Below are 26,041 nucleotides of genomic sequence, written 5' to 3'. Positions count from 1 at the left end.
GCTTTGTATCAATTGGACAAGACAAGGGATGCGGCTCCGGATATGCAATTGCTTTCATTCATTTTTTATGCTCCTGAATGGTAAACGTGGTTGACTAATTGTGATATGTATGTCAATTTTTATGCTAATACAGCTCATTATAGACACCAGATGATTGAATAGATTGAATATACCAGTCCCCGCCACTTTAGATTATTGTAATGGCATATACACGGAGAAGAAAAATGAAAACGCCAGCCCAACCTTGCCGATACATCGCTATTGTCATGAAGGAAAAAAAAGTCGCTCACTCGGATGCAATATGTTGTTAGAAAACATACGATACGTTCATGAGGAATATCAAGTGGAAAAGACACCAAAGTCACCGGCGAACCAGGTGAAGGAGGCTATGGTGATCATGACCATGCCAAAGGCGAACTTGAGGGCTTGCCGCTCGATGTCGGAAAGGGCGCTGTTGCACGTGGCGCAGTTGAATTCTGTATTCGGGTCAGTATGCTTTGTCAAAGATGCGTGGGGAAAGAAGAGCATACCGTTGAGAGGAGTATAGGGTTGCGGACTGTACATGCCAAAAAGGTAACCGTTCTGCGAGCCAAGGTGGCCGGGACTTGCGGTGTCTCCAATGTCCTTGTCCACGTCGACCACGTACAACGTGTACGTTGCAGTCAGCAGTGGGGTCGTGGCATTCGCCTGGTACTTGCCCGTATCCCACACCACCTTTCCAGTCGCCTCGACGCTCATGTTGCTCGTGAGGGTATAGGTCGCGCTGTTCATGGTGCAGGTCGCAAGAACATTCACCGCAGACGGCGTCACCAATAGAGAGGTATAGTTCCAGGCAAAAGTCACATAGTCGCCGATCTTGTAGTAAGTTGAGGCACCCGCGGTGGGGATCATCATCGACGTTCCGCCCGCAGGGAGACGTGGATCGATCGAGGTCGACTTGGTAGAGGTCTTGGTCTTGCTGTTCTTGCCGGATTTGTCGGTGGCGGTCTCAGTGGTTGTTCCTGACTTCGTCTGTGTGCCGGTCTCTTTGGCCGTGCCAGTAGCGGTGTCTGTTCCACTGCTAGAGTCCGTCGAAGTCGAGTCATTTGTGGTCTTGCTTTCCGAGGCAGAGTCGGTCTTGCTCGCTTTAGAATCAGCCGTTGTTTGGTCGGACGCAGTTGGATCTGTCGAGTCAGCACTCGAACAAATGAGCAATCTGTTTTGCAAACTAACCAGCTCTGGCCGCAATCTCTCCATGTGCCGGGGTCAGCCCGTTCTCGGGCCATGGCCAAGCCGAGGAAATTGTTCCCAGCAAGAGGAGAAGGCTTAAAAACGAGAGAAAGTTGAGGGATTGCATTATGGATGATGCCTTCAGATCCTGAGGCTATCACGCAATACAGTGACCGAGTCCCTTGAAAAAACGTTGGGAGGGTGATGCTCCGGCTACCTCCTAACCGATCGATTTCTTCGCAAACGAGTGTCGACGATCCCGAGAGAGCGATTCAAAAGGTCGGCAAAACAGTCTGGACGTAAGATGGACAGGTAGAACAAATTTCTCCAAGTCAGCGGGTCAGTGAAACATGCAGATCGGGTGGTGTCGTATGCGGGTCGCACGGAGGGAAGGCTGAATGGCAGGTAAACAAAGCGAGTGACTGGTTAGAGAATCAACTCAACAGAATCACACCATGGGAAACTGTAGAGAGATGTGACCAAATTCAGGATACAAAAGACAAGCAGGGCTCCAAAAAGAAAAGTCAAGCTATGGAAAGGGTAAAAAGGATCTAGCGAGAAAAGAGGCCAGACGGGGGGTCCGATAGAAGCGACTAGAGAAGGGGATCTGGAGGCGGGCTAGCCTGTTTGGGCATAACTGAGACATGGGCTATTTTTAACTATCAGAATTATTCACACCATCACATGAAGGTCACCACAATTATCTTGATCAAAATATATGCATCTCTATCTCTTAATTGGCAGGCTGAAACAACTGGACTGCCATATTTTCCTCAGTGGTACCCTCCATATGTTGTCTTCATGGTCGCCAGGATTGCTACGAGAGAAACGACGCTTGATCAAACCATGGCGAATGGATCCATACTCAAAATCACAAACAAAAGTCCACTATTCCATGCAATCAAAGATATAGCAGCGATTGATTTAAACCACTGGCATCACAGCGGCGTTACAGGTAAATAAACATTAAAGAGCGTTTCTGTATGTGCGACGCATATCAATACATATCACTCTCGTCAGGTAAGGAGCGACTCATAACCTCCAAAACCCTCGAGTGATCCAAGAAATCATCACTCTCGCCACGCGCATCTCATTTCCGATGGCAGCATCTTCCGCTGGCCACTATCGGCACCCTCGGGTCTATTTACGAAGTATATTCGACCTGGAGTTTGACGGTGCTGCAAGAGGGGGGAAATTTGGGTTCGTAATAGCGGTAGATATAGAAGAGCTGGGGTGCGCCGTGGTACCAGTCGCACACTGGGATAAATTAGCCACATGCAGAGAGTTGTCGGGTACCTCAGATGGAAATGCTTACCCAGCCAACCGCCAAAGCCCTGTTGCTCCGACCACTGCAGGCCGGTGCTATCGATGAAGAATCCCTCCACGCCGTAACCGACGTTGATCTCGACGGGTTCCCATTCTGCGAACAAGTCAGTTCCAAATCGAAGACAATATAGTTGGGGGAGCAGGGAACTAACGAGCATAGTTGGTATCACCGATCGGATTGAAGCCCCAAGGGAACGGAGTCTTCAGGTCGAACTGCGTATAGGTGCCATTTAGGAAAGCCGTACTGGCAGTGTTCACATCGGACGTGAGAACAGCGTCATTGAATCCTGCACCGGTGTGGTATGCGTAGACGTATAGATCATTGTGTTTCTCGTTAGATGCGTCAGCGGTCTTAAGATGGAAGCGCTTGGTGGCGTCGGTGGCCTGGCGAGTTGTATGTAACATGGGGTTGGCCGCGACTGCGGAAACCAGCAGAGTGAGAGTAGAAAGGAGCTTCATCCTGATGGTTGCTGAACAAGAGATTGGATTATTTTGTTTAATGCTTTTCAGTGAAACCAGCACAAATGACAAAAGGTGGACAACAATGTGAGAGAATGGGTGACGGTGATGAGGATGGATGTGGCGATATCCCTTCCTTTATTTATGTTCTTGAACATATAGTATGCATCACCACTACTCCACTAAGTGGAACAGCACCGACTGCTTCAAACCAACATTGGTAATCAAGTCATCTCATCAACGATCAACGTCAAATATAGAAACTTCTGCAGACATTGCAGGAATGCTAGTTGTTAGCATGCTGTCCAGCAGGAACTAGTCTGTTCTTCTCAGGCAACACCATCACACCACATCGCCGCACAACCAAGAAATTCGAGGAAGAATGAGTCTCCACAGAGGAGTTGTTCAGCTCAGGCTAAAGTATGGAGACTTGGGACAAATTTGCCCGACGCAACGACAATCAATGGCCAGTGGGAACACGGCGAAGTTGCCAATGAACCAGCTAAGGTGTTTAGTTGAATAGCGTAGAGGAAGATCGTACCGCAGTGGATACTGGTTGCTGGGGGAAATAATGCTTCATGAAGGCGGGGATGGGCAAACCTGAGACATTGCCGACATCACCGTAAGTGCAAAGTACGGAGCGTGACTCAAGGTCTCTGTTCTTTTGTTGGCGACATATTGTGAACACATGTAACTGTAACATCTACGCTGCTGATGCTCGACTCAAGCCTGCTATTTTTTACACTTTGAGCTCCTACTCTCTGTAGTCCTCTATGCTGCACCAACTCAGTCACAAGGTGATCGACATTCCGATGCACGCTAACAGGAACAGGAGATGAGCATCCATCCAGACTTCGGAATCGTGCCGTCTCTGCCATATCCGGAATATTATGTTTTGTAGAACAGCATGCATAAAGATCACATCGACGGCAATACCAAGCATCTTCGGCTGCGAGTTGAAGTTTCACAGGCGCTAAGGATCATCCCTATTTGACTACCATCCTACATCCATGGGTCATGGTCATGAAGTTCATGGACTACCTCCTTGATGGGACCGACTGATATCATGATCATCCCGGTGGTCTCATTTGGTTCAGTCCCCCTGAAGTGACATCAGCTGACCTATTATTCACGCTTGATCGGGCAGTCTGAGAGGCCATGTTCCATAGCAAATGTCTCATATACATATGTGATGCATGCTTAGTGATGATTATGTTACTCTATCATTAGATCATTTGCGTACTCTAGGTATCTAAAATGAATAATTCAAACGCCATAATCCATGGTATTCCCTTTGCCTCCCAATCAAACCAAGTCGTCCGCGGCCCAAACCAATAACGCCTGTCTATGCTGTAACCCGTGAGCGACGAGATGTGCTAATTCACCTTGGCGAATTCGGGTTTCAGCGACCATCTTCCTCGCCCATTCCGTCCACCTTTTTCGAGCACGGCAATCGTTTTAAGCATTTCCTTAAACTCTGCCGATCGCTGGGGCGTGGTACAGTAACGGTTGAAGTGGTCGATTAGCATCTGTGTGTAAACGGCTCCGCCCTGTGACAAGATGTAGTCTCGAATCATCGTCATGAAATCCACGCCAGTGGGAGTCCTGGATGGGGCAGGGCTGTTCGTGGCGCTCCGGGACGACGGTGTCCGTGCGGAGAGGTTAGCCAGAATGCTCGCTGATGAGGGGCCGGCCGCCGTCCGCCGCGCAGTGCTACTTCGTCCGCCAAATGCTGAAGGGAGGGGTCTTTCTTCGGGCCTCCCTGCGACTCCAAATTGACCTGTCCAGGTTGGAGTCCCAATGGGAACAGATCGTGCTGCTTCACCAGCTCGCCGCAGCTCCTCGGCAGCCTCGGCAGCCACCCTCTTGGCCTCCGCCTCGATGATCTTTGGGTCCGCTCGTACTACCCGTTTGCCGTTGACGATCTGATCATGCTCCAAAGCCGAGTGTACTCCAGAGCGAGCAAAAATGCCTTCCATGATGCGTGATTCTGAATTAACGGCTCCGGTCCCTTTCTCCTGATCGCTGGGCTGTTCCGACTCGCCCTGATATTTCTCCATGAACGAAACACCCACTACTTTGCTGATGTCGTTCTTTTCTGCTTGCAGGTCAGACGAGGCGTCCTGGGCTTTGGTCGATTGTTGATTATTGCCGTCACCGTCTCCCTGGAATGTAACCTCAGCTTCTTGGAAGAGCTTGCTCGTCTCCGTGGCACCTGGCTTTTCGTCGCCGAGCGCGAATAGGTCATACAAATCGCTCAACTGAAAGGAGGTCTGGCGCTGTTTGGGGTCTCTGAGGATCTTATTGGTGAGGAATTGTTTGAAGATCTGTCGATGATATATCTTCTCCTCAATTGTTCCAGCGGTCATTAAGCGGTAGACGCTGACATCGCGCTTCTGACCAAGTCGCCATGCTCGCTCTCGGGCCTGCACATCTGTCGATGGATTCCAATCTGGGTCGTAGATGATGACCCTGTCCGCACCCGTAAGGTTCACTCCCAACCCTCCAACCTTTGTCGTGAGTAGAAAGACATGCAGATTCGGGTCATTATTAAACTCGTCAACCATGGTTTGCCGATTCTGTATGGGTGTGGTGCCGTCCATACGCCGATAGTTGAACCCAGACAGTGACTTGATGAACTTTTCAAGGATATCCAGCATGATTCGATGCTGGGCAAATAGCAGGGTTTTATGGCCGGTATCTCTCCACAACTCCAGTAGAGATTTGACAACCTGCATCTTGCCAGACTTGTTCGCATTTCCATAGCCCGGTTGATGCGATTGCAGTTTATGATTCTGTAAATCTGGGTGATTGCATATTTTGCGCAATATATCAATTCCATATAGAAGCTGCCTGCGCCCCTTGAGAATGGACTCCATTTCTTCGGATTTTAAAAATGATTCATAGGCCATCCTCTGCGGCTTGGTCAACTTGCAAAAGAGCACCTGCTCGGTCTTTTTGGGCAAATCCGCAGCCACATCGATCTTGAAGCGCTGCAGAAGATATGGGCTGATGGCATCCTTGAGCGTCTCTGCACACTTGGCCGCTGTCTGCACTTGGAGATTAGAAGCATTCGCATATCCGCCCTGTCTGATAGGGAATTCGAATTGGTTCCGAAAGTTGACTAACGTTCCCAGGCGCATTGGGAACACAAAGTCGAAAAGCGACCAAAGCTCGGTCAAGTTATTCTGCATGGGGGTACCCGAGAGGATGATCCTGTGCGGAGTCCTAAGCTCCTTGCAATGGATGGTGATAGAAGTGTTCGGGTTTCGAATCTTATGACCTTCATCAAGGATCGCACACCCCCATTCCACCGGGATCAGAAAATGAGAGTATGTTTGTAATCCAGAATAGGTAGTGACCAGAACGTGGCCTTCTTCTACCACACGCTTAACAACCTTCCTAGCTGCCTTCTGGTTGCTGGTGAATCCTCGCGAACCGGAAGAATAGGTCTGAGATAGGAGAGCATCCTCTCTGCTGCTCTCACTCCGGATATTGACCATGCCACTCCCGGACGTGTGCAAGATGGACACACGAAAAGGTGGCCACCAGCGATGGAATTCGTTGACCCACTGCTTCATAACTGTAGCAGGGCATACCACAATCACAGGGCCGTCCAGTTTCTTGCTGTAATGCAGTCCAGCTAGGAAAGCTATTGTTTGAATGGTCTTCCCCAGCCCCATCTCGTCACCGATGATTCCTCCGACTTTCTGCTGGTATAGCTCCCATAGCCATTGTACCCCGGTTTTTTGGTAGTCGAACAAGTAAGGGTTGAGATCCCCAGGCAAGCGATATCCATTGCCATAAGACACATCTGGTACCGTAGGATGAGGAAGGTACCATTCATCCTCTTCGGTCGAGGCCTCCTCATCAATGGTATTCTCATGCTCTTCCTTTGCTTGCAGCGCCTTGGAAGCACGCTTTCGAGCGGCGCTTCTCCGACTCACCCAGCTCTGAAGTCTCGATTGATAAAGTCTCTCGTTGCCGTCGTCCAATCCGCTGAAATCTTCCATTTCGTCACCGGGTTTCTTCCCTTTCTTGTGAGCTGCAGGTCGCTCTGGCATTCCGTCCGGGTAAAATTCTTCTTCGTCCTCCAGCAATGATTCTTGTTCTTCAGACGCCACATAATCTGCTGACTCGTCATTATCTTCGTAAAGCTCATTTTCTTCATCTGCTGCCATTGAATCAGACTCCTCTTGCTTGATAACTGTCTTCTTCCGGCGTGCACCACCCTCCAGCTTTCGTCTCTTGCTTGGTCGAGTTTGGGCGGCACCTGTATCGGTACTCTCATCGTCAAAATCGAATCCTGGTCGGACGAGATTCCTGTGCGAAACAGCTGAGCGATCTTTCAGTTGCTCCAATGCCTCATTCTCGTCACGTTCATCCTCGGCATCGATGAGAGCGTCATGAAGGCTGGCAAGAGGACCCTCATTCGGACCTGCACCCATTCTAGAAAAAGGCGTTATCTTCCCGGTTCGGATGAGATAATCTCTACGAGATTCATTGGGAAGGCGCCCTGTCCCGGTTTCCTGAGTACCTGCTTCGAGACCCTCATGTCTGTCGTCAATACGCTGTTGTATTTCTTTCAAGTCATTTTCTAGCGAGGCGTTGCGAGATTCTAGATTGCTCAACTCGTTCTCTAACCGGACTCGAGCAGACGTGCCCACTGGCTGCGACAGACGCTGATGAAGTTTAAGAATCTGGGCCTCCAGTTTCCTAATAATTCAGGTATCAGCATCCGAGCCTAGACGTCGATATGACAGAATACATACTCTTTTTCGAGGGTGGTCTTCTCCAATCTCTTCTTGTCTCGTTCGTCGGCTTGCTCCATGAGCAACCTGTCGGCCTGGCAGAGTCAGACTAGAAAGCACTTCGTATAAGGGAGATCGGGTCCAGTACCTGACGAGATATATCCCTTTCAAGGTCATCCTGATCGCGTATATCGGCCTGGAGCTCTCGTAGACGGCTTATTTCATCAGTCACTGCAGAGTGATCTTCTTGCTGCTTTGAGGTAACCACTGTCGCCACTTCAGCAGTATTTGAGGCATCTGATCCCTCGGCCCTCTGAGGTGTCTCGACCACTTCAATTTCAGCGGAACCATCACCCTCATTCTTCGCGCTGTGATCCATGACTAAAGCACGACAGAAATGCCAGTGATGGTTATTCAGACAATCCAACAGCTGTTACACCCTGCAGGTCAACACCTTCACACAACAAATGATAAGCGTTCACGACGACGGAGCAGTGCAGCTCAGAAAAACGCCATCGTCATTTCCGTAACAGGTGGCGCTGTCAAGGAACTATGAGTGATATCCAGGCGGCGACGGACTTGGCCTCAGTCAAGCGGCACGCTCAGTACGGTTCAAGTCCAAAGTAACCTTTTCATACGCGGATCTCACAAGAGAATCTGGGAAGGTAACAGAATATGAAGGCTCGTCTAATATAATGATCGCAAAAGCCGAACACAAAAAGCAATCGGTATATCCTCTCAGTGCTATCTACGGCAGAAAGATTTCGCCCGCTGCCGCCTGGCCTGACCGCCTTCGGTGCACGTGCCATCAGTCGCGTCACTCTCTTGAGCCTTGGCAGTGGTTCTTCCAGCCCTGTTTCCCTTCAGCGAGCTTTGGGCATCGGTAGTACCTTATGAGCAGAGTACAGGGACATGGTTCCAGCTGCTTTTCGGAGGCAATACTAATGAAGGACGATCATTTGCCGAATTGCGAGACCACTCCTAAATCGGCGTTGCTTGTCTTAATACTTGAGCTGTACAACGAACTCATGAAGCCGTCCATCTTGCGGAGTAGGTTCAGCTAATTCCTGCAAGCGGCGAAAAGCAACCATATTTCACGAAAGTATCAAACAAGACATTTATTCTCTAGGCTACGGGGTAGATGGTTGCAGGAATGACTTTCGTTCCCCAAACAGGCCAACTTTATGAATGGGAACTCCTACTAGACCACTCATTTTTCACAAATATTGCTTCAAATAAGGATGAGCTTGTTGGTGTTCTCAAGGGATGACCTATCGTGCTAGAGAGGCTGGCTACTCGCGGATGAGAGGAGGCAGGCAACAATCGTTACTTGCCTTGCCCTGGATTCGCAGAAAATAACAATTGTAGACGTCAGAATTCAGGAGCAGCGGTAGATACGCCATACTCGTTCACTGTAGAAATAGAAATACCGAGTTGATAAAAAGTCGTCTTGAGTTCAGTCGTGAGATCAGCAAGCTCTTATTGCCTATATTTTTGCCTTTCCCGGCGAAACCCAGAGCCCAATCGCAGCCTGAGGCAGACGCAACGCTGCCCTCGAGATTGAGACATCATCAATCTCCACCTCCACGACCCTCGCCTTCTTCCTCTCTTTCTAAAACCCCTCCGCAATACTTACTTGCTGCTCAAGCGATTCCCCAGCGGCCATTCGGACTGGACTTTGTTTCCAGATCCTCCACATTCTTTGTTCCTGACAGTGTACTTCCGCACTGGAATCTAACACACATCCTCCCTGTGCTTCAGTTATTTACTGCATCCCCATTCCGCGTGTCAGTCAGCTGGCTGCATCGATAGATACTGGCAGCCCCGTCGCACCCGCCCTCCGTCACTGAGCCTGCGACCGCCCTCGGTGAACAGGACGCTTGGTGGCCATCAATCACCCCTCACCACCGGAGTGATCAGTCGTTTGGATAATGAAGCACTGTATAATTTACGTCTAACGTCAAATATTCCGAACCGCTTCGTCGTCTCCGCCTGATTGCGCTACGTGTGTCTGCCGCCCCCGCTGCTCCCCATCCCCTCGATCGCAGTGCATGTGCGCTGTCAACGGCGACAGACGATCGTCCATCCTTGATCGTCAACTCTCACTCGGGTTCTTCGACATATTGTGAGGGGAGGTCTCCCGAAGAGGATGGGTTCTCAGTGGCAGCCGTACCAGGACCCCTTGATGGGACGTCCGGCGCAGTTCAACAATGGATTGACGTCTACTCCCCAACAATTAGGCCCCAAGTATGGTGGCCAGCCGCAACAGTCTCAGCCGCCCGTGGGATATACCTATGAAGCCTTCCAAACGCCCGGAACAGCGGCGAAACCCCCCTCGGCCGGCGCAAACTCCAAATCGGTATCTATGGCGTCGTCGCCAGCCGCAACGCCACGTAGCCGCGATTATGTCACCGATGCCGATACCACCATGGAGGATGCGGACCCGTACAACAGGGCGAAGTACTCTGCGCGACCGACTCAACATAGTCGACCATCGTCTCAATTCTTCTCTCCTGAGGAGTCCTCGGCTGCCCGAAGGTACTCCCCGATGAATGTTCTGTCGCCGTCCGTGTCTTACAATACTAGTCCTGGAAAGTCTCAGAACTCATATGCTTTCCCACCCGGGCCAAATAACTCTCGCCGGTCGCCGACCAGAGCTCTAAACTACTCCTCACCCCCTCAGCCGTTTCAGTCGCCTCCTTGTAAGTCTTCTCATGATAGTCTTGAAAATAGCTCATGCTAACAGTTTGGTTGTGATAGCTGTGTCGCGTCCTCCTCGGCTTCCTCCGCTGCAGCCTACCGAGATGGGCTCCGACCAATTCTACCCGCCTTCAGCAGGATCTCAAGTTAACGCTCACTTTGGACAAGATGGGAGATCGCCCCGGTCGGGATCCATGTCTGGTGCAAGCAGGCAAGCCGGCCGAGGGCCAGTGCCGAAGTTTCAAAAGATCAAGTCGGTTCAGGAGCTCCAACCCCGCATTAATGCGCAGCCTCCATACAGACGTGCCAATCCAGAAGGGGGTTTCATTAGTGTAAGTGTTCATCGACCGGGCAAAACTGCTTGTTGCTAAATGGAAATACAGCCCCTTCAAGCGTTAACCTCCCATCTTCCGGCCACATACCGCATCTGCAATCCAAGCTTCAATTATGAGTCTTCGCGAAATCCCAGACGTGTTCTTACAAAACCAAGCAAGGGAGTCAAAAACGACGGCTACGACAATGAGGACAGCGATTATATTCTCTATGTGAACGACATTCTTGGAAGCGAAGAAGCTGGTCACAAGTGAGTGTTCTGAACCGACTCTTTCGCCGACGTTTTCAGGCCATCTCTATTGACATCTCTCGAAGGAATCGTTACCTCATCCTCGACGTGTTGGGCCAGGGGACGTTTGGTCAAGTCGTCAAGTGCCAGAATCTTAAAACCCAAGAGGTTGTTGCCGTGAAGGTCATTAAGAATAAGACTGCATACTTCAATCAGAGTATGATGGAAGTCTCGGTCTTGGACTTGGTAGGATCCGAAGATTCTTTGCTCGAAAGCATTCTGACCTTCCTTCTTGCAGCTTAACAGCAAATATGACAAGAACGACGACCACCATTTGCTTCGTTTGAAGGATACCTTCATTCATCGGCAGCATCTCTGTCTGGTCTTTGAACTGCTCAGTGTCAACCTTTATGAATTGATCAAGCAAAACCAGTTTCGTGGCTTGAGCACAACTCTCGTCCGTGTTTTTGCTCAGCAACTTCTCAACGCGTTAAGTCTCCTAAACAAGGCGCATCTGATTCATTGTGATCTCAAGCCCGAGAACATATTACTGAAGAAGTGAGTAGCGACTTGTGCCTGAGGAGGAGCTCCTGGACTAACGTCGATCTCCCATAGTCTTGAGAGTCCAATTATCAAAGTCATCGATTTCGGCTCTGCTTGCGATGAGCGACAAACTGTCTATACATATATCCAATCGAGATTCTACCGTTCCCCCGAGGTGTTGCTTGGCTTACCGTACGTCCCCTGTCTTCTTCGAACTGGTGTTAAACTAACTCGAGCAGTTACTCGTCTGCAATCGATATGTGGTCTCTTGGTTGCATCGTCGTCGAGCTCTTCCTTGGTCTGCCTCTTTTCCCTGGCTCCTCTGAATACAATCAGGTCTGTCGAATTGTGGAAATGCTCGGTCTACCCCCGACGTGGATGCTTGAAATGGGCAAGCAGTCGGGTGAATTCTTTGAGAAGACCCAAGACGAGTTCGGTCGTAAGACGTACCGCCTGAAAAGCCTGGAACAATACTCCCGGGAACATAACACGAAAGAGCAACCAAGCAAAAAGTATTTCCAGGCATCCACGCTTGAAGAAATCATCCGAAGCTATCCAATGCCTAGGAAAAATATGAAGCAAGCCGAGATCGAGCGAGGTTCGTTTCTCCAGACAGCTACATCATTTCACTCGCTGACGTCTCGTCCAGAATTGAACAATCGAGTTGCTTTTATCGACTTCGTTCGTGGTCTACTGTCAATCAACCCCCTTGAGCGATGGTCGCCCCAACAAGCCAAGCTTCACCCTTTCATTACGCAGCAGAAGTTTACAGGGCCATTCGTGCCGCCGATGAATCTAAAGTATTCCTCACTCAACAAAACCATTCCACCCGGAATACAGCAGCAGCAGCAGGCTGAGGCTGCCAGCAAACAGCGAGCGGCTCAGGCGGCACATGCACAGTCAGCGGCCCAGAATGCATACTCGATGCAGATGAATCAGTTCCATACACCACCTCATGGCCAGCCCCCGCCCATGTACAACGGCATGTTTACGGGTCATCAGCAAGGCGCCCCTCCTCCATATCCTGCCCAGGCTCCGGGCTACGGCCATCAAATGAACCTTATGCCGGGCCAGATGCCTCAATCCCAATATGCACCGTCTCAGAGCCTCTACGCTCAAGCAACCACTAGAGCTGGTCGCCAACGCGCATCCACCATGGATCATCAGGGAGGAGGAATCCCGCCAACTATTCAACGCGTTGCCAGTCACCTGGACCCGAACGCCCCCATCCGACTTCAGCCCAGCCCGGCATATTACCCGCCACCTCCTGACGGATATGTTGACAACAATGCTCAGCGACGCCGGGGAAGCCGTGCAGGGGCCGGTCAACGTAACCGAGACTTCATTCGGACTCTCGAGGACGGTGTCCTTGGCGGCGACAGCTATATGAACCAGAGCCAGTGGCACTGACCAGACAGAAGATCCAAACAGTCAGTCAACACTGGTTGTTATCTGGAACATGAGCTTGCTGCTTTCTACCGTCAACGCTGCTTTGTTCGAGCGAGAGTGTGCTCCAGGTGCGTTTACAATTTGAAGCGCAGAGCTACTCCAAGATATCTTCCTACATCGTTTGGAACGTACCGTGCTCGATCTTTCCTTCCCGTGCCCTTCGGTCTACGGCGGCTCTTACGACGTCAGCCAGTTTCATCATGTCAACGCCAGCCACTACCCCAAGAGCCTCTCCTGAGACTACTTGTTACAGGCTACATCTTCAGTTCGAAAAGTGGTCCTACCAGAAGGAGACGAAGTTATATTGTAACATCAAGGCCCTTCGCCGTGACGAGATAGCCCAGGAGCCTAGGAGGCCGGGTATAATTCGCCAGTCTAGAGCGTGGCTTTCCACGGTGCAGGCGGCCCATTTTATTATAGCCGAGCTTCCTGATCCGGTTGCTTTTGCCTTCCCTGAGCAATCTTTCCCAACCTGATCATCGTGTACTATGCCCGGACGTTGGTCACGAGTCGCATGATGGGGGTTTTTGCGAAGATTGTTTTTTCTCCCGCCTCACCATCGTGTTAAAAATTTTTCCTTTCCATTTCTCATTGCTATCTTTGTGGCGAGGCCAATTTCTATTCCCCTGTTGTCATTTCATGTTGTCTGTCTCTTGCTTCCTTCCATCGCTGCTCAACAGAGCCATTGCTATAGCTTGGATACCTAAATTTAGAAAGTCAAAGTTCGATGGATATCATGAGACTACTATGAGGGCGTCCCGTCTGCATTTCGGAAGCCTCCAAAACGTTGATATAAGCTCACAGGAGCCTGAAGGAACTAGAGGTATCATTGATTGTGAGGCTATTCATATCCAAAGACTCGCGGGGAAAGGCAGTGCAAACAGGACAAACTGCCATATACGGTTAGGTGCCGACTCGCTTAAATTTCGTGTGTGGCTCGCGCGGCCAAACTCACTGCGGCTAGGAACCCTCACTTCACAACTGAATTTGCCATCAGGCACGGGCAAACAGATCAAGAGGGCCGTTAACCCTGTCCACCACCTTATCACCCCGCGCGTCCTGTCCGACATCAGCAGATACGGCCAGTTTGTGAACAAGTTCGCGAACCCCCCTTTTTCGTCCGATAAACCCTCGAACCGCAAACATGTCGCGTTTCTTTTACGGCGGTGGTAGCGACAGCGAGTCCAGCTCGTCTGACGAGGAGGAGCTCTACAGCGATCGCGAGGAGGAGGAAAAGTCCGAGGAGGAAGAATCCAGCGAGGAGGAGGAGGAGACCGAGGGAGAGGAGTCCGAGGAGGAAACGGGTAAAAATAAGTTTTTGAAGGATGTTGCTTCCGACAGCGAGGAGGAGGAAGAGGAGGAGAAAGTCACGGTTGTCAAGAGTGCCAAGGATAAGAGATTGGATGAGCTTGAAAACACGATCAAGCTGATTGAGAACGCCAAAAAGATCAACGACTGGGCTGTTATCTCGACAGGTGCGTTTTGTTCCTTTCACATGCCGCTATCTATGTGGAGACGGAAATAGGGAGGTGGGTTGAATGTGTGAGATGGGCTGACATGGGATAACAGAGTTCGACAAGCTGAACCGACAGGTTTTGAAGATCGCGCAATCTGGTCCGACTCCCAAGATTTACATCAAGACCGTTGCCGACCTTGAGGATTTCGTGAACGAAACCGTTGCCAAGCAGAAGTCCGGAGATAAGAAGCTGAATGCCAGCCAGGCCAAGGGCTTCAACGCTGCCAAGCAGCGTATCAAGAAGAATAACAAGGACTACGCCAACCTGATCAACAAGTACCGGAAGGACAAGGAAGACTTCATGGAAAGCGACGATGAGGAGGCCGCCCCCGTTATTGCTGCTCCCCGTATCACCAAGTTGGAGCGTATTGAGGCTCCCGCCGTTGCTGTCGATGATGATGGCTTCGCAACTGTTGGCCGCGGTGGCAAGACTCTGCAGTACACTCCTGAGAGCATCCTGAAGCACCTCCGTGTGATTGTCGAGTCGCGAGGAAAGAAGAACACAGACCGCCTGGAGCAGATTCGGACGATGGAGAAGCTTCTGGAGGTGGCTCAGACTCCTTATCAGCGCATCCGTGTTTATCTTACTCTCATTTCCACGCGTTTTGACCTCACATCCACGTCCAGTGCCAACTACATGGCTGTCGATCAGTGGAAGTCCGCCGAGCAGGACTTCTCGTCCCTACTGTCGGTTTTGGAGAACAACCGTGACCACGTTGTGACCGAAGGTGCCGAAGAATGGGAAGATGACGAGAAGCAACCCACCATCACCCCCGGCCAGACCCTGTACATTCCCGGTAGCATCGTGTCTTTCGCCGAGAGACTCGATGACGAGCTTACTAGATCCCTGCAACACATCGACCCCCACACCGCCGAGTACATTGAGCGTCTGAGCGATGAGAAGCTGCTGTACACCGATCTCGTTCGTGCCCAAGCCTACGTCGAAGCTTTGAACGAAGCCGAAAAGAGCGAACCCAGGCAGGACAGTGTTAACCGGGTGGTCATGAGACGGTTGGAGCACGTCTACTTCAAGCCCTCCCAGGTTATCACAATTCTTGAAGATGTCACATGGAAGGCTCTTCCCTCTGAGCTGGATTCTGGCATTACCCCTCGGGCTAGCAGTGGCAATGTCGAGAACCTCGTCTTGTCCCTCTGCAACTATCTGTTCAAGAATAGCGACGGTATTATCAGAGCCCGCGCGATGCTGTGCCAGATTTACTTCCTTGCACTGCACGACCAGTACTACCGCTCTCGTGACCTGATGCTCATGTCTCATCTCACTGAAAACATTTCCAACTTTGACGTCAGCACTCAGATTCTCTTCAACCGGACGCTGGTGCAAATTGGTCTTTGCGCCTTCCGCTCCGGTCTCATCTACGAAGCTCAGAACACCCTTTCTGAAGTCTGCGGCAGTGGACGTCAAAAGGAGCTCCTGGCCCAGGGTATCATCATGCAGCGCTACTCCACGGTATCCCCGGAGCAGGAGCGTCTTGAGCGTCAGCGCCAGCTGCCGTTCCACATGCACATCAACCTGGAGCTGCTCGAGTGCATCTACCTCACCTCCAGCATGTTCCTGGAGGTTCCTCTGATGGCCCAGACTTCCTCTTCTCCCGAGATGAGGCGCCGTGTCATTTCCAAGACCTTCCGCCGTATGTTGGATTACAATGAGCGCCAGATCTTCACTGGTCCCGCGGAGAATACTCGTGACGGCGTGATTATGAGCGCCAAGTTCCTTGCCGCTGGTGACTGGAAGAAGGCTGCCGAGATGCTCAACTCGATCAAGATCTGGGACCTGATGCCCCAGCCCGACAAGATCAAGGAGATGCTTTCCCAGCAGATCCAGGAGGAGGGCCTGAGAACCTACCTCTTCACCTACGCTCCTTTCTACGACAGCCTCTCCATCGCCACCCTCTCCAACATGTTCGAGCTTCCTGAGAAGAAGATCTCCGCCATTATCAGCCGTATGATTTCGCACGAAGAGCTGGGTGCTGCTTTGGATCAGGTCAACAACGCCATCATTTTCCGCAAGGGCGTCGAGCTGTCGCGCCTCCAGTCCCAGATCGTCACTTTGGCCGACAAGTCCATGAACCTCCTGGAAGCCAACGAGAAGACTCTCGAGCAGCGCACCCAAGGTATGGCCAACGCCTTCCAGCGCGATCAGGGCGCCGGCGCCCGTGGTGGCCGTGGCGGCCGCGGAGGTCATGCCCGCGGTGGCGCCAGATTCCCCGGTGGCCAGCAAGGCCGTCGGCCTGGTGGACAGCAATTCGGCGGTGGTGCATTGGGCGGTGCTATCAAGGCTTAAAAAAGATTGTTTATAATGGCATCCTGTTTCTTTCTCTCATGGTCTAATGCTCCTTCTGGGAATACAAATGCGTATGAAATTCTGTCTGCTTCTGTTCCATTACGGCCCCTGGTCGACGACACTTCGCTGTCGATCTATCTCCATGTTATCATCTTATGTATGCCCTATTTTCATATTCTACAGATGGTTCGATGTCTAGACTGAATGAGAACAGAGAGGAAATCTTGGTTAATGGTGTTCTTCCATAGTAGCGATGATCCAGTTATATCTTGAGTAGTATGAATTGCTTAGTCGCTCTGAATAGCAATATATTTCAAGGGACAGGCATGACTGTCTACTAGTAAACCGCAGACCAACTATATATCTTGGAGATGAGGAGACGTGAAAGCATTTGCTTCTCTCTTCACATCATGAGGGGCGAGTCAGTCCTTGTATACATACATACGTATATATATATACATATATATAACCGCTATTGAAGCTATTCAGATACATGCATAGTGTCCACATGTGCGATGCGAGAGTGAGTTGCCAGCATGAAGCGGCAGGCATGATTCAACAGTGGTCGCCGATACAGGTTCCTCCATTCCCAGTCGAATCCGCCTATTGCCTCGAGCAACCTCACAGCTTGAAGGGGCGTTAACCGGCCCCTTGACATGCTGCGTTGGAGCAGAAGCGTGGCGAGCAGGCTATCCAGCCCGACGTTGGTTGACCGTCATCGGCCAGAGGAAAGGTTGTTTTTGTGATAAATGAACCGTCTCCGTGTACAGGGAATATCATCCGCTGTCATCGAGGAGATTCTGGGGCGACCAGTATTCATTCTCTTCGCCCTGCGCGTCCACCCAAACTAGGCCGTCTGCTACAAGGTCATCAATGACAGTTTGTGCGCGGGCCTTTTCCCAGTTCAAGTTCAATTGCAACATGGATACGCTGACATAGCCCAGTATCTGAATTGCCTCGAGAACAGTGGCCTGATCTGTGTTCAACTCTTTGGGGATAGAGCGGATGTACTGCTTGTTGCCTACTTGCACAATGGAGAAACCGGACCCAAGGGGCCCAAGTGATTTCACAGCGCGGAGAACGTCATCACTATACGTCAAAGGACAATTAGCACAGTCGAATGCATGGAAAAGAGGTTGAAGCCGTACTCAGTGACCTCCAAGCCGCTCCCGATGGCTTTGCCTTTGCCAACCTGTTTCCGACACTCTTCAACACCTAGCAAGCCTCCATTCTCACTTCTCGTGGATCGACAGAGCTCAACAACTCGGACCGCAACCTCAAAGTAGAAGTCATTCATATCACCGCCCATAATCTGCGTCCAGAAGCTACCGCTTTCTCCCCTCCTGCCATTCTTCCCTTTGACGTTACTGGCTGCAAGAGGATCAACCCCGATGGCATTGCACATACGAGCAAATTCTGCTCGGAATGTCGGATTCGACTTGATCGTTGAACTATGTTCTAGTGCGAATGTGTGAAGCAGCGACTGGAATACGGAAAGTTGTGTTTGGAGGGAGGCCAGGTGCGCAGAGCGAAGGTTGGCGCCATGGTTGGCATAGGATTGACTGGTTTGCGTACGATTCGCAAACGCGCCGAGTCCGACACCTCGACGAGTCGACATTATGATTAACGATATTAATGTCTCCTGGGGACTAAGTCATGCCGCGGGGTACATCTAGATGAGCCGTGAGATGGTGTCATGGTCAGATCGTTATCTTAAGGTCATGTGATATCCTTCTCCGATAGATAAGGGTAATGTTCGACTAAAGGAGAAAGGACAAGTAGCCCCATTGCGCTAACCGCACATAGGCTAGTGCAGCTGATCCACCCACACAACCGATTTTCTCTTCAATTGATTTCTTCCTCGAACTTTTTCTCATTCCGACAACCTTCGCCAACCGCCCAACTCGCGCATCAAAGGACCGTCGCAATGGCCTCGACTGCTACGTATGATACCCTTTGATTGATTCCTATCGGCTGTTTCGCTTTGCGAGCCCGTAAGGTTTCAGTTCATAGTCGTCCTTCTCGCTGGAGATGCTGCGATCAATTTTGGTCGCTGGGCACCAGCTCGATTTTTCCCGTGACCTTCTCTCCAACACGAGCTCTCCTCCCGGCTGAACACCGGAAGCATGGAGCCTGGATGATGAATGGTTTGGGGTATTGAGGTTGAAAGCGTCGTTGGCCTTCTCCTTGAAAAGCATTGTTGTGAGCTATCGTGCCCTCCGACAGTCTTGAAAAGAGATTGTCAGGATTCGGTGCGAACAGCGACAACATAACTTCCTGAGCGCAATGCTCGGGGTTTTGTCGGCTGAGGATAAAAGCTTGCCATCATTGCTGAATTGTGAACGTCAGGCTGAGAATGCTGTGACCAGTAGCAAAATTCAGTCTAGTGTTTCAGTGCAACGCCTTGCCTCACCGATCAAAAGGATGTCGTCGAGTTTTCTTTATATCTACCTTCAGTTGAGAATGTGGCACTATAGCTGCAATTCTTACACTCGGCGAATACTTGCTTTCGTTTGATTGCATGGACAGACTATACTGACCTCAAACCAGCACCGTCCCCACCCAGGACCAGGTCCTCGTCCCTGAGACCCTCCTGAAGAAGCGCAAGAGCCAGGAGCAGGCTCGCGCTGTTGCCCGCGAGGAGGCTCAGAAGAAGAAGGAGGTTAGTTGTTTGCAATTTTTTTTACCTATTTCTCAACCTATTCAATTGTGTGATGATAATTTTCCACTTACGCGACTAGACCTTCGGGTCGATGCTGTCGCTTTCGTTAACCATCTTTCGGGGCTGACAATACCTTTTCCATTGATTCATTCTGTGATCTGTTTGGAAAGGCGTGCCGCTAACTTGCAAATTTCAGGCCAACAAGAAGAAGCGTGAAGCTATCTTCAAGCGTGCTGAGTCCTACGTCAAGGAGTACCGCGATGCTGAGCGTGAGAAGATCCGCCTTGCTCGCGTTGCTCGCCAGCAGGGTAACTTCTACGTCTCTGACGAGCCCAAGCTGGTCTTCGTTGTCCGTATCAAGGGGTAAGTTTCACTCGAGCCTTCAGTTATCGTACCGTGGTGCTAATAAATCTGCAGTATCAACAAGATTGCTCCTCAGCCCCGCAAGATCCTGCAGCTTCTCCGTCTGATCCAGATCAACAACGGTACCTTCATCCGCCTCACCAAGGCTACCCAGGAGATGTTGACCATCATCAACCCCTACATCGCTTACGGTTACCCCAACCTCAAGAGCGTCCGTGAGCTCATCTACAAGCGTGGTTACGGAAAGGTCAACAAGCAGCGTGTCCCTCTCACCGACAACCAGGTCATTGAGGAGAACCTTGGCAAGTACGGCATTGTCTGCATGGAGGATCTGATCCACGAGATCTACACCGTTGGCCCCAACTTCAAGCAGGCCAACAACTTCCTCTGGCCCTTCAAGCTCTCCAACCCCACTGGTGGCTTCCGCACCCGCAAGTTCAAGCACTTCATCGAGGGTGGTGATCTCGGTAACCGTGAGGAGAACATCAATGCTCTCATCAGACAGATGAACTAGATGCAATCTTCTACACGGCGGTTCTCTATCCTGGGTTGTTTGGTTCACATGGCTGTTCTCGATTAGCGTATAATGGTCTATGATTCTCGGGTACAAAAAATGGAAAAGTTCAAGCAACCCATAACCTCTAGTCATAAATTATCGTAAAATAGGTCGTAGACAGTTTCCCGCGTAGCTTGCCCCTGCTTTGACTTCCGTGGACATAAAGGGCTACGTACCAGCTTGCTGTATGCGTCGTGGGCCTTCTGCTTGCCATACAATCCGAATCGAGTTGCAGCCTCGGCTTTGGGTCATGTAGCTTCACCCCCCAACTCCTCCTTTGGTCAAATTGCAGCTCAGACTATATTTCCATATTTAGACGTTTACGAACTGTTCTATCGACGGTTGTGCGTATGTCTACTGGTGTGTATGTATGTAAATTTTTTGTGGCCGTATATATCCCCTCCTTCAGTCGTCCTGCGAGAGCAAACCCACACCGATCTACGTCCAAGATTCCAAACCAATAGCCGACTAATTAGATCTCAATGACTTCTTGCACCCTTCTCTCCTTACTGACAATAAGACGGAGCTGTCTGCCTTGCCACTCGGTGCCTGTTGAGTTCGAAGCAGGCTTGAAGGCCCCTTCTCGAAGTGTCTCACCGAAGAGTTCGTAAGAGGGGTAATCTGTCATACATTAGCTGATGCTCGTCCGCCAATTCGATATACGTACAGCCATTCACAAAGTGAGACACCTGCTCCTCAGTCATGCCGGTTCCTTTGGTTGCACGCAGCGTTCTTTCCTGTTCCTGTCTCCAGTCGTAGACAAAGTGGAGGTCTTGCGCATCGCTTGGAGATCTTTAGCAAGCGAGCATTAATATGATATCGAGTAGAGGGAACTCACATATGAATCAATGCGTCGAGCCGACTGCATTCGAACAGTTAGCATCAGCGTCTGGAGCGATCCAATAGAGCAGGGGCACGAACTCGGTCAATACATCATACTTCCTCAAGGCGTCATTGACGGCCTTGACATCTTCAAACTTCACATGCCCTAAGCGGCCATTATAATCACCTTGGTCTTTCTGGCGGACTGCGGCCTCCCACTTCTCCCTGAGGACTTCATCATCCAAAGCACGGAAGCCAACACACCAGCCTTCGAAGATTACCACTTTGATTTTCTCTTGTCCGTCGCCGTTGACCGTCTCCCATTGGCTCTCAGGCACACGATCCCCCTGTCCCGAATAAGCGGACTTGTCATATTGCGGGATAGCTGTAGGACGGCCAGCACGGAGAGACTCGAAGACTTTTTCAGCTAGAGGCAGATCGTGGGTCGCCGGTTGGCCGCGATGCTGGAGAAGAGGGTTGGAAGGAAAGGATCTGGCTAGTGTTTGTTGTTGCTCATGGGTGAGGTAGAAGTCATCCAGGGAGATCGTGACGACCGGGAGGGAATATGGAGGTGCCCGAAGGGTTGATTGAAGGGTCGAGACCTGGCATTTACCTCTGGCTCAGTACACAGATCGAGAGAATACTTCTGAACAATTCGAGTAGCTCACCAGCACAGTCTTTCCTGCTCCCTGAACCCCGTTGAGTCCTAGGAAGAATGGCGGGGTATTGTTTGGGTCATTCCCATAGCGTGCCTGGTGGGCATCCAACCGTTTCAGCAGGAACGGGATGCAGTATTGAGATTTATCGTCAATGATTTCAGGCATTTTGCAAGAACTTGTGACGATCTAGGTGTTGTGGTTGGCTAATATGACTACTTCGATATTGTGATGCTATATATTATTTGTTCTCTCGGACGAGAGCCGACCGAAATCTGGGGTAGTCGAACTTCCCCGACGGGATAAGATTGTGCCTGAATGACTTCCCGCATCTGAGCAAAGTAACTAGAAGACTCTTCTGGGACTTGCTTTAGGATGCTGACCATATTCGCTGTCGAAAACAATTCGAGGACAAGGAATTATACAACCCATCAGCGATTCACCCCGCGTGTCCCACGTGACGGGACAATGACGTCCAGGCACATGCTCGCTGAGTCATCCGATGGTCCCTCTGAGCTCTTCTGCCGCTAGGAATATCCTTAAAGAACGATGCAAGTGTAGAAAACGAGCATTGAGCATGTGGACGAGGACGCAGCAGCTAGTAGAAAATAGAAATAAGACAAACGTCTCATGACTAGAGCATCGGCATGTGAAAACACATCATCTGCCTAGCCAAATCCGCTTTGGCGTCTGGCAGCGGAACCTCCGAGCTTCACTTGGAAGATACCGAGGTTCCTTTTGGAGCTTGCCGAGCGTTACGACCGTCTTCACCTTTATCCACCTCACGCTTCCCCCAGATCCAGTTCCGGTCTCCTACGGTATCCCCGGCTCCCCAGAATTTCTTCCTTTTAAACCTCACTATCATCCTTCTGACGAATCGTCTTTTGAATCCTTTGTCCCTTTTCTTCTCTCGTCCCTTGAACAGAACTGTGTGCTGAGTGCACCACCCCATTTGATCTTCTAGATACCCTCACTTTCCTTTCCCTCTAAATCTATCCAATATGTCTGAGCTGCGCTTTGACAACCAGACAGTCGTTGTTACAGGAGCTGGTGGTGGTCTTGGAAAGGCCTACGCTACCTTCTTCGCTTCCAGAGGTGCCAATGTCGTTGTAAACGATCTTGGTGTTTCCCACGCCGGTGAGGGGGCGTCATCAAAGGTACGACGGATCAATTATCAAAAACGGTGGTTTATGACAGCTACTAACTTAATCTCTACGTAGGCTGCTGATGTAGTAGTTGAGGAGATCCGGGCGGCTGGCGGCAAGGCAGTAGCCAACTATGACAGCGTTGAGAACGGTGAAGCCATCATTGAGACTGCCATCAAGAACTTCGGCCGGATCGATGTTCTCATCAACAACGCTGGTATCCTTCGCGATGTCAGCTTCAAGAACATGAAGGATCAGGATTGGGATCTGATCAACAAAGTTCACACCTACGGCGCATACAAGGTTAGCATAGCAACCATCAAGTTCGTTCTGTTTGCCCGGGTATTGACGATGATTTTCCTGTTCAGTGCGCAAGAGCAGCATGGCCTCACTTCCGGAAACAGAAGTATGGTCGCGTCATCAACACAGCTTCGGCAGCCGGTCTCTTCGGCAACTTCGGCCAGGCGAACTACTCTGGTGAGTTGCTTGTCGCTTGACACTATGTCACTGAAGCTAATGAATCGAAAGCCGCCAAGCTCGGCCAGGTCGGTTTCACTGAGACCCTTGCGAAGGAGGGTGCCAAGTACAACATCATTGCCAACGTTATCGCTCCCATTGGTATGTCTGAAAGAAGGATCTTATATAATTTTCAGCCCGGTGTCTGACTTGCAACAGCTGCCAGTCGCATGACCGCTACAATTATGCCTCCTGAGGTTTTGGAGAACCTCAAGCCCGACTGGGTTGTTCCCCTTGTCGCTGTTCTGGTCCACCCCTCAAATACCACTGAGAGTGGCTCAATTTTCGAGGTCGGCGGTGGCCACATGGCCAAGCTCCGGTGGGAGCGTGCCAAGGGTGCCTTGTTGAAGACCGACGCTTCCCTGACTCCCGGAGCCATTGCAAGAAAGTGGAAAGATGTCTACGACTACTCTCAGCCGGAGTATCCTACCGGCCCCGCCGACTTCATGAGCCTCTTGGAGAATGGCATGAAGACTCCTAGCGCTCCCTCTGGAGAAGAGCCTGATCTGAAGGGCAAGGTTGCCCTCGTTACTGGTGGTGGTAATGGGTGTGTATATCTGATTTTTCCGATCCTTAAGGAACATGCGCTGATTTATCTAGTCTGGGCCGCTCGTACTGTCTTCTGTTCGCTAAGCTCGGTGCCTCCGTGGTCGTTAACGATCTGGTCGATCCCGAACCTGTCGTCCAGGAGATCAAGAAGATGGGTGGAAAGGCCGTTGGCAACAAGGCTTCCTGCGAGGATGGCGACGCAGTCGTGAAGACTGCCATTGATGCTTTCGGTCGCATTGACATCCTGGTCAACAACGCCGGTATCCTCCGTGACAAGGCCTTCACTAACATGAACGATGATCTGTGGAACGCTGTCATCAATGTCCATCTGCGTGGTACCTATAAGGTGACCAAGGCCGCCTGGCCCTACATGCTCAAGCAGAAGTACGGTCGCATTGTCAACACCGCTAGCACCAGCGGTATCTACGGCAACTTTGGACAGGCCAACTATGCTGCCGCGGTAAGACCATCCCGTTTGATCATGTTGACTGAAGATGTATGGGCTTGCTAATCCTAGTCTAGAAATTGGGTATCCTTGGTCTCTCCCGCGCTCTCGCCATTGAAGGCGCCAAGTACAACATCAAGGTCAACACCATTGCGCCCAACGCGGGCACCAACATGACCCGTACCATTATGCCTGAGGAGATGGTTCAGGCCTTCAAGCCCGATTATGTTGCTCCCATGGTCGCCCTTCTCTGCTCTGACATGTGCCCGGAGCCCAGCAGCAAGGGTCTCTACGAGTGCGGCAGCGGATGGTTCTCCAGTACTCGCTGGCAGCGTTCTGGCGGCCACGGATTCCCTGTGGACGTGAAGCTGACTCCCGAGGCTGTTCTCAAGCAGTTGAAGCAGATCACTGACTTCAACGATGGTCGTGCTGACCACCCCGAGGACAGCCAGGCTGGTACCGAGAAGGTGATGGCCAACATGTCCAACCGCAGTGGTGGTGAAGGTGGCAACGACATCCTTGCCAACATTGAGAAGGCCAAGCAGGCCACTACTGAGGGCACCGCTTTCGACTATGTCGACCGCGATGTCATCCTCTATAATCTCAGCGTTGGTGCCAAGCGCACTGACCTTCCTCTGGTGTATGAGAACAATGAACACTTCCAGGCCCTCCCCACTTTCGGTGTGATCCCCTGGTTCAACACTGCCACTCCTTGGAACATGGACGACATCGTGGCCAACTTCTCTCCCATGATGCTGCTGCATGGTGAGCAGTACATGGAAGTTCGCAAGTTCCCCATCCCTACCGAGGCCAAGACCTTGACATACCCCAAGCTCATCGACGTTGTCGACAAGGGTAAGGCCGCTCTCGTTGTTGCTGGATACACCACCAAGGATGCCAAGACCGGAGAGGAGCTGTTCTACAACGAGTCTACCGTCTTTATCCGTGGCAGCGGTGGTTTCGGTGGTTCCCCCAAGCCCACTGCTGCCCGCCCCAAGGGTGCCACGGCTGCTTACAACCCTCCCAAGCGCCAGCCTGATGTTGTGATCGAGGAGAAGACCTCCGAGGACCAGGCTGCTCTGTACCGTCTCAACGGTGACCGCAACCCTCTGCACATTGATCCCGAGTTCAGCAAGGTCGGTGGCTTCAAGACTCCCATCCTGCACGGACTGTGCTCGCTGGGTGTCTCTGGCAAGCACGTCTTCAACAAGTTCGGTGCGTTCAAGAGCCTGAAGGTTCGCTTCGCCGGTGTCGTGCTGCCCGGTCAAACCCTGAAGACGGAGATGTGGAAGGAAGGAAACACAGTCATCTTCCAGACCACTGTTGTGGAGACCGGTAAGCCCGCCATCCTGGGCGCTGGTGCCGAGTTGTTGGAGGGGGCCAAGGCCAAATTGTAAGATAAAAGCATACTGGGTTCATATGGTCTATCAGCTTTTGTATATAAATCATGATTTTCTGCCAACCGAAGCAATGCATTGATGTCTTGTTGTTCACTGTCTGTTAAGCTCAA

General features: G+C 51.1%; 9 protein-coding genes across 9 annotated transcripts; 4 read left to right on the top strand and 5 right to left on the bottom strand.

Annotated features, from left to right (window-relative positions):
- Positions 1-339: 339 nt before the first annotated feature.
- Aud_002171 (uncharacterized protein) lies at positions 340-1,336 on the bottom strand (the record flags this gene model as incomplete). The annotated part of the gene is made up of 3 exons (XM_043296172.1): positions 340-476; positions 531-1,163; positions 1,213-1,336. The coding sequence occupies 3 exons, from the start codon at positions 1,334-1,336 to the stop codon at positions 340-342; spliced, it is 894 nt and encodes a 297-aa protein (XP_043152107.1).
- Positions 1,337-2,353: 1,017 nt separating this feature from the next.
- On the bottom strand, positions 2,354-2,994 carry Aud_002170 (uncharacterized protein; the record flags this gene model as incomplete). The annotated part of the gene is made up of 3 exons (XM_043296171.1): positions 2,354-2,466; positions 2,525-2,629; positions 2,688-2,994. The coding sequence occupies 3 exons, from the start codon at positions 2,992-2,994 to the stop codon at positions 2,354-2,356; spliced, it is 525 nt and encodes a 174-aa protein (XP_043152106.1).
- Positions 2,995-4,370: 1,376 nt separating this feature from the next.
- Positions 4,371-8,124, bottom strand: Aud_002169 (DNA-dependent ATPase RAD26; the record flags this gene model as incomplete). The annotated part of the gene is made up of 3 exons (XM_043296170.1): positions 4,371-7,710; positions 7,767-7,840; positions 7,894-8,124. The coding sequence occupies 3 exons, from the start codon at positions 8,122-8,124 to the stop codon at positions 4,371-4,373; spliced, it is 3,645 nt and encodes a 1,214-aa protein (XP_043152105.1).
- A 1,770-nt stretch (positions 8,125-9,894) lies between these two features.
- Positions 9,895-12,960, top strand: Aud_002168 (putative protein kinase Yak1; the record flags this gene model as incomplete). Its single annotated transcript, XM_043296169.1, has 8 exons — positions 9,895-10,447; positions 10,506-10,777; positions 10,829-11,028; positions 11,094-11,253; positions 11,306-11,565; positions 11,623-11,742; positions 11,790-12,148; positions 12,200-12,960. 8 exons carry the CDS (start codon positions 9,895-9,897, stop codon positions 12,958-12,960), a joined length of 2,685 nt encoding a protein of 894 aa, XP_043152104.1.
- Positions 12,961-14,143: 1,183 nt separating this feature from the next.
- nip1 (translation initiation factor eIF3 core subunit c) lies at positions 14,144-16,817 on the top strand (the record flags this gene model as incomplete). The annotated part of the gene is made up of 2 exons (XM_043296168.1): positions 14,144-14,474; positions 14,569-16,817. The coding sequence occupies 2 exons, from the start codon at positions 14,144-14,146 to the stop codon at positions 16,815-16,817; spliced, it is 2,580 nt and encodes an 859-aa protein (XP_043152103.1).
- Positions 16,818-17,593: 776 nt separating this feature from the next.
- On the bottom strand, positions 17,594-18,435 carry Aud_002166 (ESCRT-II subunit protein SNF8; the record flags this gene model as incomplete). The annotated part of the gene is made up of 2 exons (XM_043296167.1): positions 17,594-17,906; positions 17,966-18,435. The coding sequence occupies 2 exons, from the start codon at positions 18,433-18,435 to the stop codon at positions 17,594-17,596; spliced, it is 783 nt and encodes a 260-aa protein (XP_043152102.1).
- Positions 18,436-18,744: 309 nt separating this feature from the next.
- On the top strand, positions 18,745-20,356 carry Aud_002165 (60S ribosomal protein uL30; the record flags this gene model as incomplete). The annotated part of the gene is made up of 4 exons (XM_043296166.1): positions 18,745-18,761; positions 19,368-19,479; positions 19,676-19,842; positions 19,897-20,356. 4 exons carry the CDS (start codon positions 18,745-18,747, stop codon positions 20,354-20,356), a joined length of 756 nt encoding a protein of 251 aa, XP_043152101.1.
- A 514-nt stretch (positions 20,357-20,870) lies between these two features.
- Aud_002164 (TDA10 family protein) lies at positions 20,871-22,044 on the bottom strand (the record flags this gene model as incomplete). Its single annotated transcript, XM_043296165.1, has 5 exons — positions 20,871-21,019; positions 21,066-21,181; positions 21,237-21,260; positions 21,320-21,822; positions 21,889-22,044. 5 exons carry the CDS (start codon positions 22,042-22,044, stop codon positions 20,871-20,873), a joined length of 948 nt encoding a protein of 315 aa, XP_043152100.1.
- Positions 22,045-22,877: 833 nt separating this feature from the next.
- Positions 22,878-25,928, top strand: mfp (putative peroxisomal multifunctional beta-oxidation protein (MFP); the record flags this gene model as incomplete). The annotated part of the gene is made up of 7 exons (XM_043296164.1): positions 22,878-23,033; positions 23,097-23,324; positions 23,390-23,498; positions 23,550-23,639; positions 23,697-24,084; positions 24,138-24,546; positions 24,609-25,928. The coding sequence occupies 7 exons, from the start codon at positions 22,878-22,880 to the stop codon at positions 25,926-25,928; spliced, it is 2,700 nt and encodes an 899-aa protein (XP_043152099.1).
- Between the last annotated feature and the right edge of the window lie 113 nt (positions 25,929-26,041).

This window comes from Aspergillus udagawae (genome assembly GCF_001078395.1).
Source record: "Aspergillus udagawae IFM 46973 DNA, scaffold_11, whole genome shotgun sequence".
In the NCBI taxonomy this organism is placed as follows: Eukaryota; Fungi; Ascomycota; class Eurotiomycetes; order Eurotiales; family Aspergillaceae; genus Aspergillus; species Aspergillus udagawae.
This window is presented reverse-complemented; position numbering and strand designations above follow the sequence as displayed.